Source organism: Martes martes, assembly GCF_963455335.1.
Source record: "Martes martes genome assembly, chromosome: 10".
Classification (NCBI taxonomy): domain Eukaryota; kingdom Metazoa; phylum Chordata; class Mammalia; order Carnivora; family Mustelidae; genus Martes; species Martes martes.
The window spans coordinates 52,396,868-52,413,451 of record NC_137898.1 but is presented as its reverse complement, the minus strand read 5'-3'; the positions used below and the strand labels follow the sequence as shown (position 1 = coordinate 52,413,451).

Below are 16,584 nucleotides of genomic sequence, written 5' to 3'. Positions count from 1 at the left end.
GTGTGAGGCTTCAGGTCTGTGATACTGTGTGGCAGCTGCTCCTCACCACCCCAGCCAGAAAGGGCTTTCAGACAGAGGGCCTTCTGTGCCAAATCCAGCGTAGCAGAGGAGTGTCCCGGCACTGGTGGAGCCTGGATAAGGCGCCCAACTTCCTGAAATCTGCTGGCAGTGAGCAGAGACAAACTGTGGAGGCAGCCTACAAGCCTGCCTGTGGGCCCCGGTGGCAGAAGGACAGGTGGTTGGCTACCCAGGTATGGCTCCTGCTCAGCCCTGCCCCACCAAGGAAGCCTCATTAGGTCCCTCTTGCAGCCCTATGAGAGCCTAGAGCTCCCCCTTGTGGGCCTCCCATCGTTGGCGCTACGCTCAGAGTTCCCTTCACTCCAGCTGGTCATTGAAGATGTGGGATGAGTTTATCAAGCTACAGTCCCCAGTTTTAACATAAGCCTGTAGCTATGACCTTCATCTTTTCAGGAAGGACTCTCAAGCATACTGCTAAGGACAGCCAGGATCCCAGATGTGATGGTCAATTTTATGTGTCAATTTGACTAGGGCACAGGATCTCCAGATACTTGGTCAAACATTATTTTAGGTGTGTCGTGAGGACGCTTTTGGTTAAGCTGAACATGTGCTCGCTTCGGAAGCACATATACTAAAATTGGTTAAGCTGAACATTGAAATTGATAGACTGAATAAAGCAGATTGCCATCCCTAATGTGGGTGGGCCTCATCCAATCAGTTGAAGGCCTATATAGAACAAATTGCTCATCCCTACCTGGAGTAAGAGGGAACTTCATCTGCCTGACTGCTTAAGCAGGACACTGATCCTTTCTAACCTTCAGACTCACACTGAAACATAGGCTCTTCTTGGGTCTTGAGTCTGCCTGCTTTTGGCCTAGAACTACTTATTGGCTCTCTTGGGTCTCCAGGTTGCTGACTAAAGATCTTGGGACTTCTCAGCCTCCAAAATCATGTGAGCCAATCCCTTATTTAAATACACGTATATTTAATATATACATGGTTCTTCTGGAGAATCTTGACCAATATACCATGTGCACAACACATTTTCTGTATTCAAGCAGATAGCTCATTTTCTCTCTCTCCATGACTTCTACCCTTTCCTGATGAACCTAAGCCTCAGAGTGTATGATTGTAGCATTCAGCCTGCCTGGATCCCTCAGTCAATGATTGAAAAGCCAGCATCCTGAATGTATGTATCTCCTTGTCCTGGCTGGTCAGCTTTCCCAGGAAAACCATGCCGATGATCTCTCCCCACCCGCCTCTTAGCTATATGGCTGGAGAAAAATACAGAAGTTGACCAGATCCTTGAGGTCTCCAGGCTCAGTGAGGCCCTTCCATAATTGACCGATGCCGTTGATGGCTCACTCTTGGTCCCTCTTCCACCACACAAAGGCTGGACCTCACCCTTGCACCGCCATTCTTAACAGATCAACTTGGTTCTACTTCTCTGAGAAAAACATCACTTAACAGGAAGTCCTGCAACTTCCCTTCATTCCCCAACTCAAAGTGTCTCTGATTCTTCATCCACCTCTTTCTCTTTTCCTCCCAGAGAGAAAGGTCTTTAGGCCATTGACGTAAAGGCAAAGTTCTTGGTGGTGAAGTGTCCATACCCAACTGAAATACGTGGATAGGAGGCCCCTAGGGTGTGTATGATCAGTTGGGGCAGCAACACCTCTTCATCAGAGGTGATTCTCTCCTCTGGCCTTCTTCCCACAGAATGATCTCAAGCGACCAGCCCTTGCTAAGGCAGACTCCCACTAGGCACCCATACGGAAGGCCACAGCCTAGGGCCACAGCCTAGGACAGCCTCTTTAGCATGTCCCTCATGGTGTGCAAGACCATGCCTTTCATCTACCTTCTCCATTCAGACCCTCCTCCTCCACTGCTTGTTTCATTAGATGGTTCTCCTTCTCACATGTAGATTCAGTCTTTCTCTTTCCTCTAGATCCTTTCCCTTGGTATAAAATATCCTTAAAACTTTTCCAGCCTAAGTTGTCCCCTTCTCAGTCCCACCGTTCCCCCCTGCTGCTGTCTTAAATGTCTCCTCTCCTTCCCACCAACTCTCTTGAAATCGTAGCCGGCACTCACTGCCATCAGTTCAAACTGACCATTCTCACACCTGAATTCTGATTTCCATGCCCACCGCACCATCAGTTCCATGGACACTGCTCTGCTAGGGCTGGTAAAGATCCGGGTTACCAAATCCAAGTCCCTTTTCAATCCTGCTCTGATAGGGTATTCAACTGTTTTTTGGGGGAATTAAAAGAAAGAATGTATTTCTACCCAGAACATTGACGGGGGAGCTGGATTGTGTGAATTATAATTATGGAAGATAGCTCCAAAGAGAAAGCGGTTCTTGGACATGAGAGTTGGGGCTAAGAAGTTCAACCTCACCCACCCACCTTGCCAACTGGATGCCAGGACTTGACCTAATTAAGGGAGTTGATTGGTTTCCTCAGAAGAAGATATTATCATTCCCACCGTACCATGAAGGAAACTGAGATTCAGAAAAAATTATATGTTGCCCAAAGTTATGTAGTATGTTAGAATCAAAGCTCCTTCCATTACACACCAGTGATAATACCTACCACTTAATAATAATAACTGTGGTGGGGCGCCTGGGTGGCTCAGTGGGTTAAAGCCTCTGCCTTCGGCTCAGGTCATGATCCCAGGGTCCTGGGATCGAGCCCCGCATCGGGCTCTCTGCTCAGCAGGGAGCTTGCTTCCTCCTCTCTCTCTGCCTGCCTCTCTGCCTACTTGTGATCTCTGTCTGTCAAATAAATAAAATCTTTAAATAATAGTAATAATAATAATAACTGTGGTACTTGTCAAGGTGTGAATTTGGGAGAGTCAATCCCTGTCTTTGAGAATGAGGGGGCAGGGGGTGCGGAATTCCCTGCAGGGTGCCTGAGATCCATGCCATTCTATGATCATTTCTCCATCCCCATTTGGATAGCAGATATAATAAGAGGCTGTGACTGGCGCATATATATATATGTATACATGCCATATATTTTATCGCATATATAAATATGGGGGCTTTCTATATATCTTAATTTATTATATAGATATATCTCTAATTTATGTTTTAGGATCATATCTTCCATTGGCTCTCAGTTTCCACAATAGAATGATGTGCTGGAGTGGCTTTGTGTGAATTCACCTAATAAACTTTATTACAAAACAATGAAAAAAAATAATAACTGTGGTATATCAGGCACATGCTAAGAGCTTTACAGGGGGTTGCTCATTGAAACCTTTCCCAAAGTACAGACTAACATCTCCACCTAACCACTCTACAATTCTGCATGGATGTCTAATAAACATCTCAAGAGTTACATCTCCAAACTTAGGATCTTTTCCCAAAAAAACCGCTCCACTTGTAGCTTTCACTATCACGATTGATGACAACTTCTTCATTCTAGTTCAGCGCGCGCACACACACACACACACAGTCAGAGTTGACTCTTCTATTTCACGCCTCACATACAATTTCTCAGAAAATCCTGTTGTCTCTAAAGGTATCCCTATTCTACCCACTTCTCACCAGTTCCACGGCTACTGGCCTGGTCCCTTCCACCATCCCCTCTCCCTTGGTTACCTGCTAATCTCCTAACAGGTCTCCCTCTCTTTCCCGCTCACCTTTCTTTCCTCAGCAACCACCCCACCCCAGCCCATTCTGTTCTTCTCAAAGCAGAGTGATCCTTTTTTTTTTTTTTTTAATTTTTTATTTTAATAAACATATAATGTATTTTTATCCCCAGGGGTACAGGTCTGTGAATCATCTGGTTTACACATTTCACAGCACTCATCATAGCCCATACCCTCCCCAATGTCCATTTCCCCACCACCCTCTCCCGTCCCCCTTCCCCCCCGCAACCCTCAGTCTGTTTCTTGAGATTGAGTCTTTTATGGTTTGTCTCCCTCCCAATCCCATGCAGAGTGATCCTTTTAAAACTCAGACAGATCATGACTTTGCCCTGCTCCAAACCCTGCAATGACTCCCCACCTCCCTCAGACTAAAAGTCAATGTCCTTACCATGGTTTACGACGTCCTTAATCATGTGCTCCACAACCCGGATCCAAAGGTCCATCTCCTGCTCTTCCCTGCCATGATCTTAACACTCCAGACACCAAACAGCCTCCTCACACACTCCAGGTCTGCTCCTTCCTGCCTTCAAGCCTTTGCACTAGCTGATCCCTCTACCTGAAGGCTCCCCCACCAATTAGCCACCTTCCTCCCCTCCTTAAATCCACTCAGATCTCACGTTCTCATTGTTACCGATCCTAACTCCCGAGTCCCCCTTATTCCCCGCTAATTTTTCCTTTTTCACAGCCCTCATCACCTTCTAACATACTCTATAATAATGTGTTTGTCTCTCTCCACTAGATCAATTCTTCGAGGACAACGATCCTCGTTTTGTTCAATGATGTATATTCCAAGCGCCTAAAACAGCGTCTGGCAGATATTCAAACTGGTGAATGAGTAAGTCACCGCACTGACATCTCATGATGCTGTCAAGAAGTACCTTTAAAAAGCACTTTAACATTCCCTCTTCCTTTGAAATCAGAAGACCGGAATTGCGACCCATTCTCCGCTCTCTGGGTCCATCTGGCGGCAGCTGAGCAGACGAACATGTTCCTCTTCCGACCCCGCCTTCCCAAGTTTGTTCGGAACTACTTAGCTCGATTCCCACTGATTGCTCATCGGACAGAAATCAAAGAGCACAAACTCACAGCAGGAAATTGTGGCTCCAGGAGAAGCATCATCCGTAACCAGTAGGCGCAAAGATCTAGCTCACGTGGTGCATATTCAGCCTATCGTGCTCCTAATATTCTTCAAGTCCCTCCCTTCCGCTTCTACCTCCTTCTCGTTCAACAAGATGGCCACACCGGCTGCACCGGCGAGTGCTCCTGCCGCCAATCCAGCTCCAGCCCCCGCCCCGGCGGCGGCCGCGGCCCCAGCTTCAGTCCCAGCCCCGGCCCCAACCCCAGCCTCAGCGCCAGCGCCCGCTCCGGCTCCGGCGCCGGTCCCAGCTCCGGCGCCGGCTCCAGCCTCATCCTCAGACTCGGCGGCTGCAGCGGCCACGACTGCGGCTCCGGGCCAGACCCCGGCCTCAACGCCGGCCCCAGCGCAGACTCCGGCGCAGTCGCTGCCGGGTCCTGCCCTCCCAGGCCCCTTCCCCGGCGGCCGTGTGGTCCGGCTGCATCCGGTCATTTTGGCCTCCATCGTGGACAGCTACGAGCGACGCAACGAGGGCGCTGCCCGAGTTATCGGGACCCTGCTTGGTAAGTGGTCACACCGAATTGACATTCTCTTCCACCTCCCAGCTCCCTTTTATCTTGTTCACTGCTCGTCCCATCCGCATTTACCTCTTACCTGTTTCTCCATCCCACCTTCCTGCCGCGATTTATCTCCTTAAGGAATTTTTACTTTTCTGCCAGATTGCTGTCACTTTGGTCGACATAAAATACGTAAGCAGTATGGAGTTATTGAATAAATACCATGTGCCGAATGATTTACATTTTATTTTTAATCTTCCCAGTATTATTTCAGGTCAAGCGTGATTAGTCCCAAACTGCCAAAAATGAGTTCAGATGCTAAGAAGTCAAAAACGTTTGACTCCCCAAATCCAGTGATCTCGCCCCCCACACACACACTTTTACGGACTAAATGTCTTTATATTCCAGGTGTTTGCAAAGACGTTTTTAACCACTTGGCAAAGGAGTGGTGACATCTGTAAAAAGACATTCCTTTGAACAAGTAAACCAGTTTGGCAGAAACTCATTTAGGGTTTCAATAATATTTTGCTTTCCTAAACATTTAATCCTGGTCTTCTGTTCTGTTGTCTCCCTGAAAATGTTAATTTGTAAAACTGAGAAGCAGTAAAGAAGGATTACTGATAACGTGCCCCTTTCTCTGGGGACTGCTGATCCCATCAAAGTCATTTTCACCCCATCTTTTCACTAATTTAGATACCTTTGTGAATCCACTCTAGCCTTATTCCTCATTTTTCTTATTCTTAAATATGTAATTGTCCTTCCACCATAGAAGACAAGTGGTGTGTTGCAAAGAGGACAAGATTTGTAAGTAGATTTCACCAAATATTAACCATGTGCCTTGGGACAAATTACCTAAAGTCTAGTTCTTTCAGGGTCTAATTAATTAAGACTTAGTCTTTGCAAGAACTAAATTATTATCATAAGCATCTAACTGCTCGCACGCATGAGGTACAAAATGGCTGTTGGTTGCTGTCTACCACATCAGGGCTGTATACCCCCACCAGCATGCGCACATGCACACATACACACACTTACTCTCTCCCACTCTCTGTCTTTGAAGGTTTAGCAATTTACAGAAACTTCAGTTGATCCGTTATCTTTCAAACATTGTCAAGATTTTCCTCAAACCAAGCCTTTGTATTCTCTTTGCCCCAAGTGGCTTCCCTGCTCTCCGTCATTTAAGTTCCACTCATTTTCCAGGATCCCAGGAAAAGTGTTAAGTGTCAGTTCTTCATCTTACACTACTACCCTCACCTCCATGCTTAACCCTCCCAAAGTATAATAGCATTCTGTAACTGTGTCCTGCTTTGAGCTTCTGTTATAAATGATTTTTGCAACACTAACTTGGCACTTGACAAATACTAATTTAATCTTTTAGCTGCACTGCCACATGTTCCAAACTCACTGGAGTTGTTTAACTAAAGAAACAGTTCTTCACCCGGGGAGACCACTAAGTGCCCCAGATACTGTAGTGATCCTAGTTACACTAACCATAATCTAGATCTTTAGATCCTTCTTCTAGACTGGGATCATGGTCCAGTGCTAGGTGTTATAAAGACGGTACTTACTGAAGAACGAAACATAGACTGCTCACTGGGAGCTTAAAACTGTCTCGTGAAACATACTTAATTTGGTTAAATGAAGTCACTAGAACCTCTTAAGTACTATAAAACTGTTAGGTGTTTAGAATTTAGAGTTGGATAAAACTTCTCTAACCTTGAATTCAAGATGAAGGTTAGTGGCATGGAACTATAGAAGAATTAAAACTGCTTCAGAAGTTTGAAATGTCAAGTTTATTGAATGCTGATGAAAAGTCAAATAAAATAGAATATATTTATCCACTGGGTTTGGAGACTGTTTCAGCTATAGGAACAGAAACCATAGTGAAGTGGAATAAAACAGACAGACAGCTGCGGCCCCTGGCCAGACCCCAGCCTCAACACCGGGAAGCGTTGTGGTCTGTGGCAGAGGGGGAAGAGCTTGAAGCCTTGTATGGGTTGTGCCAGTAGGTTAGAGAAAGATGGAGAACTGGAGGGACTAGCAGTCTTAGGTCAAGAAACAAACGTAATAGGAGTAAGAGTATCAGAACTAGAATAGAAGCTTGTGGTAAAAGACTATACTAATGTTTAAGATTCACAGGTAGAAGGTTTCTGGTTGATGATGGGGCTAAGGTTATGACCATGGGACTAGATGGCTGAAGGGAGGTACAGGTGAAGGTCCCTAAAATTGTACTCTGAGGCTAGGCTTCTGTATGGGTGGCCTTTGTAGACATTGTCAGAATTTTCCAGGTAGTTTTGCAGATTGAATTATAAGAGAAAACCTAGTGGCTAAAAAGTGAAGATCACAGAGTGACAGTCTGGCACAGCACTGGTAGCAGGAAAGAACAGATAGCAGAAGAGCTTGTGAAGGAAGAAGAATAGGCCCGTTCATTGGTGGTTAAAGGAAAAAGATCACTCAGAGCTTCAGTTCTCTGGAGAATCCTGGTTCCATTGATGCACATGCCTGAACTTGGAGCTTATGAGTTCAATTTTTCGTTCATTGACTTTGAGGAAGCCACTGAAAGCATTTGGAAAGTGGTCAGAGGCTCTTGAGAGCTCTAGGGTTTTATAAAACATGGGCAATTCTCTCTCACAGGAACCGTTGACAAGCATTCAGTGGAGGTGACTAACTGCTTTTCAGTGCCGCACAATGAGTCAGAAGATGAGGTGAGTGGGAGCTTGAGCTGCCATTGTGTGATCTGTAGTTGTTCGCTAGGCTCTCCTTAAGCACAGTAGTTGAGCTCGTCACTGGGCGTCTGGCAGTTCAAAGAGCTGTTTTTTATGTATACTTACTTACTGGGCCTCTTTTGTCTGCTGGGGGTGGCCCCTTGTCCTTCTCTTTCACTTTTTTCCATGAACTTCTAGCTTCTTAGCCTCCTTTTCTGCCTGCCTTCTTAGGTGGCTGTTGACATGGAATTTGCTAAGAACATGTATGAATTACACAAGAAAGTCTCTCCAAATGAGCTGATCCTGGGCTGGTAAGTTGAAGCGGGGGAAATGGAAAGTTTCGGTGATTGCCATGGTTTTTTTGCCACCAGACTAAGCATTATACTCTTATGGAGACAGAATGTTGGAAGTGTATTACCTCAAGGATCTACAAATTTAGTGTGTTTTGCTGGCAATTCTGATCTGATGAGGCCAGGAATATTTACTTTGAAATGTAGCTTTTACTGAGCAAGTATTTTTGCCTTGCTGGTTACTTAAAATGTTGCAAGAGCTCTGAGAGTCAGCTTTTGATCTGATTTGATACAGTTTCCAGTTTATCTATTATTTTTACATTTGGGGTGTCACTGGGGTAACAGTGCCATAGAAGTGTCAGGTACCTAGAGACACCCATGTCACCATCGTGTTTGGTCTTAATGTCACATGTAGACATGAATCCACACTATGTTCCATTTTCCAGGTATGCTACAGGCCATGACATCACAGAGCACTCTGTGCTGATCCATGAGTACTACAGCCGGGAAGCACCCAACCCCATTCACCTCACCGTGGACACGAGCCTTCAGAATGGCCGCATGAGCATCAAGGCCTATGTCAGGTGACCAGTGTTTGGGGACACAAGGGCGTAAAAGGCTTATCTAGTTCATACCGTGCCTGGATGACACCCACTTTAACCCAAAGCAGGTTTAATCTTTCAGCATATAGCTCATTGCCTCCTATGGAAGCCCATTACTCACTCTCAGCAGTTATTATTAGAACAGCTTTACTCTGCAACAAAATCTGTCCCTGAAATATCCACTCACTGATACCAGTTGTGGTATCCAGTTTCTTAACCAATTTCAAATAACAGCCCTTTAGGTAGTTACACACACTGTCATGATTATCATGTCATCTTTTCTATAAACGAACTCTTCGTGGTTCCTATAGCTGATCCTCATGTGGTATTTTGGTCACGATCCTTCTGTTTTTCTGAGTCCACCTTTAGTTTGCCATTAGCCCAAGAACTGAACACAGGACTTGGAGTAGTGCGGGTTAAAAGATGACTGAGCTTTTTTGTTTTTTTTTTTTTAAGATTTTATTTATTTATTTGACAGAGAGAGATCACAAGTAGGCAGAGAGGCAGGCAGAGAGAGAAAGAGGAGGAAGCAGGCTCCCTCCCGAGCAGAGAGCCCGATGTGGGACTTGATCCCAGGACCCTGAGATCATGACCTGAGCCGAAGGCAGAGGCTTAACCCACTGAGCCACATAGGCACCTGACTGAGCTTTTTTGAATACATCTCTTACCAGGGTTGAGTACAGTTTTGATGGCAATAACATTATAGTTTTGACACACTGAGCTTGCAGGTGGTTAAAATGCCCATTGATGGGGGAGGTTGGGAAAGGCTCCCTTGGCATGCTAAAGAAGGGGCTGTTGGAGGAGTTGGAAGGATTATCTTTTCAGGTTAGAGTGAAGGCGGTTGTTAGTGCCTCTCTTACTGAGTTTGGCTTTGTGCTGTGTGTGTATCGTAATGTAACCAGTTAGCCACGACGCGGAGAGACAATGATGGTGGGTGCTTATGGGCTAGTTGGTGTACCACTAAGCTTTAGTCATTGCCTGATTTCTTAGCCTTTTCAGATATTTCAGACTCTTCATGGTCCGGTTGAAAATAATGTTGTTGACATAGTGAAAGCAGTCACCTTTAGTGAGATGACTTATAGCACCCAATCTAGTCTTGGTGGGCTGGAGTTAATTGGCTTTTTTCCGTGCTGATGAACGGCTCAATCTCATATTTCTGTGGGGGTAGATATCTGGTCAGCCAGCTCCACAGGGAAATCCAATGTCTTGTTTCATCACTGAGGTGTACAGTGAGTGAAGCAGTCCTCTGAAGGGACAGGTCACGTCTGAACTCTGAGTGCCCTCTCCCAGCCCAAGGTTTGTATATGGAATGGGCTAGAGGGAAAAAAGTGACTTGCTCCCACAAGATCTCAGGTTTCGGTGGTTCTAGCCTTCTTATCTCAGAACTGGGGAACCCATACTCTTGGTATAACTGCTTTCCCAGCCTAGAGTAGAAAGCTCTCTCCCAAGTCCATTTGTTTACCTTGACTTCTCTCTCCCCAGCACTTTAATGGGTGTCCCTGGGAGAACCATGGGGGTGATGTTCACACCTCTCACAGTGAAATATGCGTATTATGACACTGAACGCATTGGAGGTGAGTAACCTTCTGATACCTTCTTTTGAGGCCTGGCATTTTTCAGGGGAGGGGTTTGCCGCTTTCTAACGAGTAGAGGGCTTTGGGTTGAAGAGAAACCATTGATCTGAGATTTGTGATTAAAGTCACAGTCATTCTCCTTTATAAATGGGCTTTCAGGAATTATTTGTGGAATTATTAGAGTTGGGAAATGATCAGTACCAGAGGCTATGTGACCATTCATGTAAGAGCAAACCCAGTAATTAGCATACTACATACAGAAGTTGAGCTCTAACCGGAGGAAGAAAAGTTAATAAGGGCAGAGCAGGGGAGTTTAGAGAAGTTGGCTGTGTCCAGTAGGAGGTGGGAGAGTTCACAGAATGATTAGAGATCATCTCTTTCCTGATGGCATGACTGAAATCTCTGTGCCTCTTCTATTCCCCATCCCACTCCCACAGTTGACCTGATCATGAAGACCTGTTTTAGCCCCAACCGGGTGATTGGACTCTCAAGCGACTTGCAGCAAGTAGGAGGGGCATCAGCTCGCATCCAGGATGCCCTGAGCACAGTGTTGCAGTATGCAGAGGATGTGCTGGTGAGGAAGGGGAAGGAAAGAAAGGAGGGCATAGATCTCTACTCCGAGGTCACTGAGAGATGTGCTGGCAAATGGCAGTCCTTGGTGGTGAGAATTAACTGTGCCTCATTGAATCTTTGTTTGGTGCTCAGTCCGGAAAGGTGTCAGCTGACAATACCGTGGGCCGCTTCTTGATGAGTCTGGTTAACCAAGTACCCAAGATAGTTCCTGATGACTTTGAGACCATGCTCAACAGCAACATCAATGTGAGTGCTGTCCCTGGGCTTCTGGGAGCTTGAGTCTTCCCCCACCTCAGCTCATGCATGGATGTGAAGGGAATTGGGGGAGATGACCTGGAGGGGAACAGAGGAGGAGGGGCTTTGCCTTTGGCCCCTTGCAGTCCAGGTTGGGAGAAAGGAAGAGATAGTACATGTGCTTGGAGATCCCCCCACCTTCTCTTCCTTGATTCCATTATCTCAGGAACTGCTGATACTACTGTGACTTGTTACCTAGATTCATGGTTGAAAAAAATGCTAAATCCAGAGGTTAATGAAAATGCAATTTCTCATTTTCCCCGTCTTGAGTTCACAGATACTACTCCCTCCATATTCTACCCATAGATCTTGATTAAAGCACCCCAAGTTTATTAGTGTATCAGTAGAGATGAAAAGTATTCTCAAACAATTCCTTCTTATCTTCCACCTTCAACTCTTGCCCAGTCTCTTCCTGAGCTGTCGTTACCCAGGACTGTCCTCATAGCCAGTGTCCACCATGGAGCTGGCCAACGCCAGACTTTCTTCTCCCTTTCCACCCAACCCCTCACTCATTGTGGCTTCTTCCTCTTCCAGGACCTGCTGATGGTGACCTACCTGGCCAATCTCACACAGTCACAGATTGCCCTCAATGAGAAACTTGTAAACCTGTGAATGGGCCCCACGCAGCACTCCTGCCAGTCTGGGCCACCCTAGGACTCAGAATGGAGTGAAGTAGAATGGTTTTCTTGTGGTTTGAGTCACACCGAGTCAGTCAAGTGCTTGTGACTCTAAATAAATGTAGCCTACCTTTTGTAAATGAATCCATCTTACATGAGTTTACTGCTGGGCGGGGGGAAAAAACTGTCATAGAGCTCACGCAGAAACCAGGAGGTGAATACTCTGGGTAGAAGTTGGTTGTGTGTTTATGACTCTCCATCAGTCGTTGCACCCATAGCCCAAGCTCAAGTCAGTTTATCTTCACCTGACATCAGACCAGATAGCCTTTGCACACTGGTTTTATAAAGGTGCTTTATTCCCACTCTTTTGCCTATGATTAGAGCAAACTGGGCCTCCAGAAAATAGCTTTTTATCATTTCTCTTCCATGGCACCTTAAGTGAATGACAGTACAAAGTGTTGCCCTGTGCACAGTTAGGAGTACCTAGAGCATGTGCTAGTGAGTGAGTGGAGAGGAAAGAAGGGAGTGGGTACAAATCTTAGTCCTGGGATCCGTCTGTGCTGGTGGAAAGACAGTCTTCTGAGGATTAACTGCACTTTACCAAATTTTTCTTTTGGCTTTCAGTCTGAAAAGGTATTCACTGACAGTACTCTGAACCATTTCTTGATGGGTCGTGTGGTTTCCACAGGAAGTAAAAATGAGAATTCATGGAGGGAAAATAATTAAGAGAATTGGATACTTAATCTGAACTGAAAGAGCAGTGACTGTGGTCATTAGCATCTATAGATTAAGGAGATTTCCCCAAAACTCCAAATTTCTTGGGTAATATGTAACTTAAGATGAACTCTTTCGGTTATGTTGAGATGTGCCAATGGCAGAGTCTAAGCAAAGACTAGATGACATTTCCCAGGGATTTTGTGGGATAGCAGTGACATCCGACAGCCCTTTCATCTGATTTCCTAGAGTGTTCTTCCTGGGTACTGCTAGATGTCTTAGGTTGAGAAAGAAAGGGGTCATTACAAAGGTTGGTTACATATTGAAATGAAAAGGCGAGTGAAGGCAAGTGGTTATCAAAAAGGCCTGGTCCTGATTCTGGTTCTGAGATCTATAACCTTAGGAAAGACAAAATCTGAGGGTCGTAAAGTGCAGATCATAATAATACATAGCCCATTAGAATATTGTGTGATTTTGGTGAAGTAGTGACTATCAGGTTAACGTGCAAACATAGTGCCTTATGACAGAGAGCATATGGGAAGTGGTAGCTATTATGTCTAAAACTGAGAACAGTTCAAAAGTAATAAGAAACTTAGGAACCCCATCCTGGATCCCAGTTCTGATTCTGATACGTAACCTTAGGAAATACAAGTTCTTGGGGTTGTAAGATAGGTATAATGATACTTTTTTTTTTTTAAGATTTTATTTATTTGTCAGAGAGAGCACAAGCAGAGGGAGCGGCAGTCAGAGCAGGCAGAGGGAGAAACAGGCTCCCCACCAAACAAGTCCCCCATGTGGGACTCAGTCCCAGGATCCTGGGATCATGACCTGAGCCGAAGGCAGCGGCCTAACCCACTGAGCCACCCAGGCATCCTGATACTTTTTTACATGTAGGCAAACATAAATACATGAGATGATAAAAGTTATGCCAGATTGTGAGGTTAAAAATAACATGCATAATGGGAAAAGGGTTGATCAGAGTTCAGGTGTTTGTGTTCTGTTTTTTGGAGGGGTGGTTTAATACCAACTGAGTTTTTTTTAATATGCTTGCTAAAATGCCATGGTTGATCACTGAAAACATACATAACCTCCATGATAGGAAATAATGGAATAAGAAAATGGAAAGAAATTTTTTAAAGTTGAGAAATGAGAAAACATGAAAAAAGTGGGTAAAGTAAATTAATAAAGATGGTAAAAATAAGTCGAGATACAGTAACCACAAGAAATGTAAAAAGGATTAAAGTAATGAAGGAAAAAAAGATTGAATTTTAAAGCAAAACAAACCCCAGCCATACTTTGTTTGCAGGAGACACAACTAAAACATGGATGCAGAGAGTTGTCCTACAACTGTAAGCAGGATGCTATCTTAAAGTGTTCAATAAAAAAAAATAGCCTCCGAGGACAGCACATTGTTACAGAGTTAAAATGCAAAATCTAACCATTCCTCTTTCCTTAGAGGCTGCTCAGAGCCTGGCACCTTTGACCCTCTTGAGAAGGATAGGACAGGGGACAAATCTCTCAAGAAGTGTGCTGTCTGTAAGCCGGGGACAGCCAAAAGTATTTCTTCTGGAATTGAGATTATAAACTTACAGAAGCCCAGAAGATTCACTGAGGAGGTAAACCTAGACCCCAGGAATGGAGCTAGAAAGATGGCAAGGAGGCGTTCCTGGGAGTGAGAATAGACTGAGTGAAGCAGAGGTAGACCGTGGCCTGGACACAGTGAAGAGACATGGTGCAGAAGACAGCTAGCAAGAGAATGGTTGATGCAGGCTTGCCAGAACCAGAATAGCTCAGGGAGACCTCTACGAAGTTTCTGAAAGAGACAGGAATACCTTTTAGGGTTATGCCATGGGTCATCTGAAAGGTGGGTAGAGTGGTCCAAGTGAGAAATGCAGGTAGCGTGAATTAGGACCGTAAGAGGCCTGGGAAATGAGGCAGAACACATGAGAAACCACCGCCTGGCATGCCTTGGTTCAGCACACGATACAGGGTTCTTTGCTACCTGCCCTGCCTGGTGGCTGCCACACACATTCCTATTCAGTACGGAGTGGGATGGGGAAGCAGTGACTGCTAGCAGTTTTGAGGATCCCATGACTGAAAGGAGAAGCAGCAGTCAACTGGGAATGGTTAGGAAGTTAAGGCTAAGATGGGACTTCCACAGTCTGAGCAAAAATTGGAATAAGCCTATACCAACGAAGATAATGCTCCAAAGCTGGCCCACTCGCCACCCTGTTACATAAAGTTCCCTGTTCAGGGCTCTTCAACAATCTTAGCCAAACTTTCCCTACCCCTACTCAAACAGCTTTCCAAAGAACCCCCACCCCACCCGCAGCCAGTTCTAAGCATTTCCTACGCTAGAACCTTCAAATACTAACCCATCTTACTTATCCCCCAAATCATGCCCAAACATTCCACAGACCTTAGCCACCCCAAACTAATTAGTCCTTCCAATCCTACAAACCATGCCAACCAAGTAGCCCTACTAAGCCACAGACCCACCACCCCTCCCATTTCTGAGTCCCTCTTCCCCTCTGAAGCTGTTCAGTAATCATTTACCCAGTGTCAAAGAGCTTCATTCTGATGGTTGCTCTGATAGAGAACATTAGCTTCATAGGCATAGATGGCATATTCCTGCACCTTCCTTTTTACCTCCCTGTAGGTCTTCCCGATTTACACTGGTATCATGAGCATTTTGACATTAGAATCCTCACTGGATGGCCTAACCCTAAATGAAGTACCCTGAGCCCTTGGATATCTGGGTCCTGGAATTACACGATGACTCAGAACAGATCGATCCCACAGGTGTGGATCCTCCGGTATACTGAGCCCCTGGACTTAGCCCTGTAGGAACTCTGATTCTGGACCACTTGACTCAATAGGCAGATTGATGCCAAGTGGCAATGAGTCTCTGAAGCCATCTCATCACACTAATAGTGGGTAGTAAGCCTGGGCACGCCATTTGCTTGTGTTCACTGTTTACTCATTTAGTGTTAAGATTTTAGTATTTGCCAAATACCATGCAGCACTAGGTGAATAATGTGCACTCCGTGTTACTGGCCTTAAGGAGTTCACGTCTCATTGGGGAAAGCAAAAGTAAATAATTAGTTGCAAAACAGTAGAAAAGGAGTGCTGGATCTAGCACTTTCTGAGCACCTCTCTTGTTTGGTCAGTTCACATTACAGAGGGAGCTGGGCACAGAGAGATGAGTATATTACTTATGGAAGGGAACACAGTTAGTGATGAAATGCTTTTAATTCAGGTCTAGATTTTTTCTTTGCTCTGTAGCCCTCTGCTTCACAGTTTAGTGGCCCAATGAAATCACTAATAGGGCGAAAATGCAATGTAAAAGGAGCATATTACAAGGATTGATCAGCTCTGTCGGTGAGCCTGGGAAGATTCTACCCAGGACATGGTACCTGAGCTAGCCTTTATTTTTAACAAGGAAATTAGGAAAGGATAAATGGGGCAGAGGAAACACATTAAAAAAACCTTAACCTGTTCAGAACCTAAGGGAGCTAGTACAGGAGGTAGACCATAAAGGCCATCAGACTATGGAGATTGGGTATTATTTGAGAAGTGGGAAGGCACTAGATAATTAGAGATTTCGGGAAGATCACCTGGTAGTGCAGAGGAAGGATGGAAAGGGAAAAAAGCAGAGGCAGGAAGATAAGTCAGGGCCTCTGTGATAGCTCAGATGACAGTGGCAGTGGGGATGGTAACAAGACTCCATTTGAAGGGGATGTTATAAGGCAGACTCATGTTTGTGGGGAGACTGGTTGAACTTGGGTGATGAGACATGGGAGTTTAGGATCCTGGTTTCTGATAAATATGATTGAAGGGATGTTAGTATATGGAAAGCCTGGCTGCTAGAGTGGTAGAAGTTTAGAGATAGAGAAATGTGTCCAGAATTAGGG

At 45.2% G+C, this 16,584-nt stretch overlaps 1 protein-coding gene across 1 annotated transcript; it reads left to right on the top strand.

Moving 5' to 3' along the window:
- The first annotated feature begins 4,408 nt into the window (after positions 1 to 4,408).
- Positions 4,409 to 12,100, top strand: EIF3F (eukaryotic translation initiation factor 3 subunit F). The gene is made up of 8 exons (XM_080817607.1): positions 4,409 to 5,307; positions 7,936 to 8,006; positions 8,238 to 8,317; positions 8,743 to 8,880; positions 10,381 to 10,472; positions 10,910 to 11,046; positions 11,178 to 11,291; positions 11,874 to 12,100. The coding sequence occupies exons 1-8, from the start codon at positions 4,902 to 4,904 to the stop codon at positions 11,949 to 11,951; spliced, it is 1,116 nt and encodes a 371-aa protein (XP_080673733.1). The 5' UTR covers positions 4,409 to 4,901; the 3' UTR covers positions 11,952 to 12,100.
- Positions 12,101 to 16,584: the final 4,484 nt, after the last annotated feature.

Excerpts from the sequence above, each read along its gene's own strand:
- EIF3F (XM_080817607.1), top strand. The coding sequence starts at position 4,902 with ATGGCCACACCGGCTGCACCGGCGAGTGCTCCTGCCGCCAATCCAGCT. Across the intron at positions 8,881-10,380 it reads AGCATCAAGGCCTATGTCAG|CACTTTAATGGGTGTCCCTG; the intron begins GTGACCAGTGTT and ends CTCTCTCCCCAG. Across the intron at positions 10,473-10,909 it reads TGACACTGAACGCATTGGAG|TTGACCTGATCATGAAGACC; the intron begins GTGAGTAACCTT and ends CCACTCCCACAG.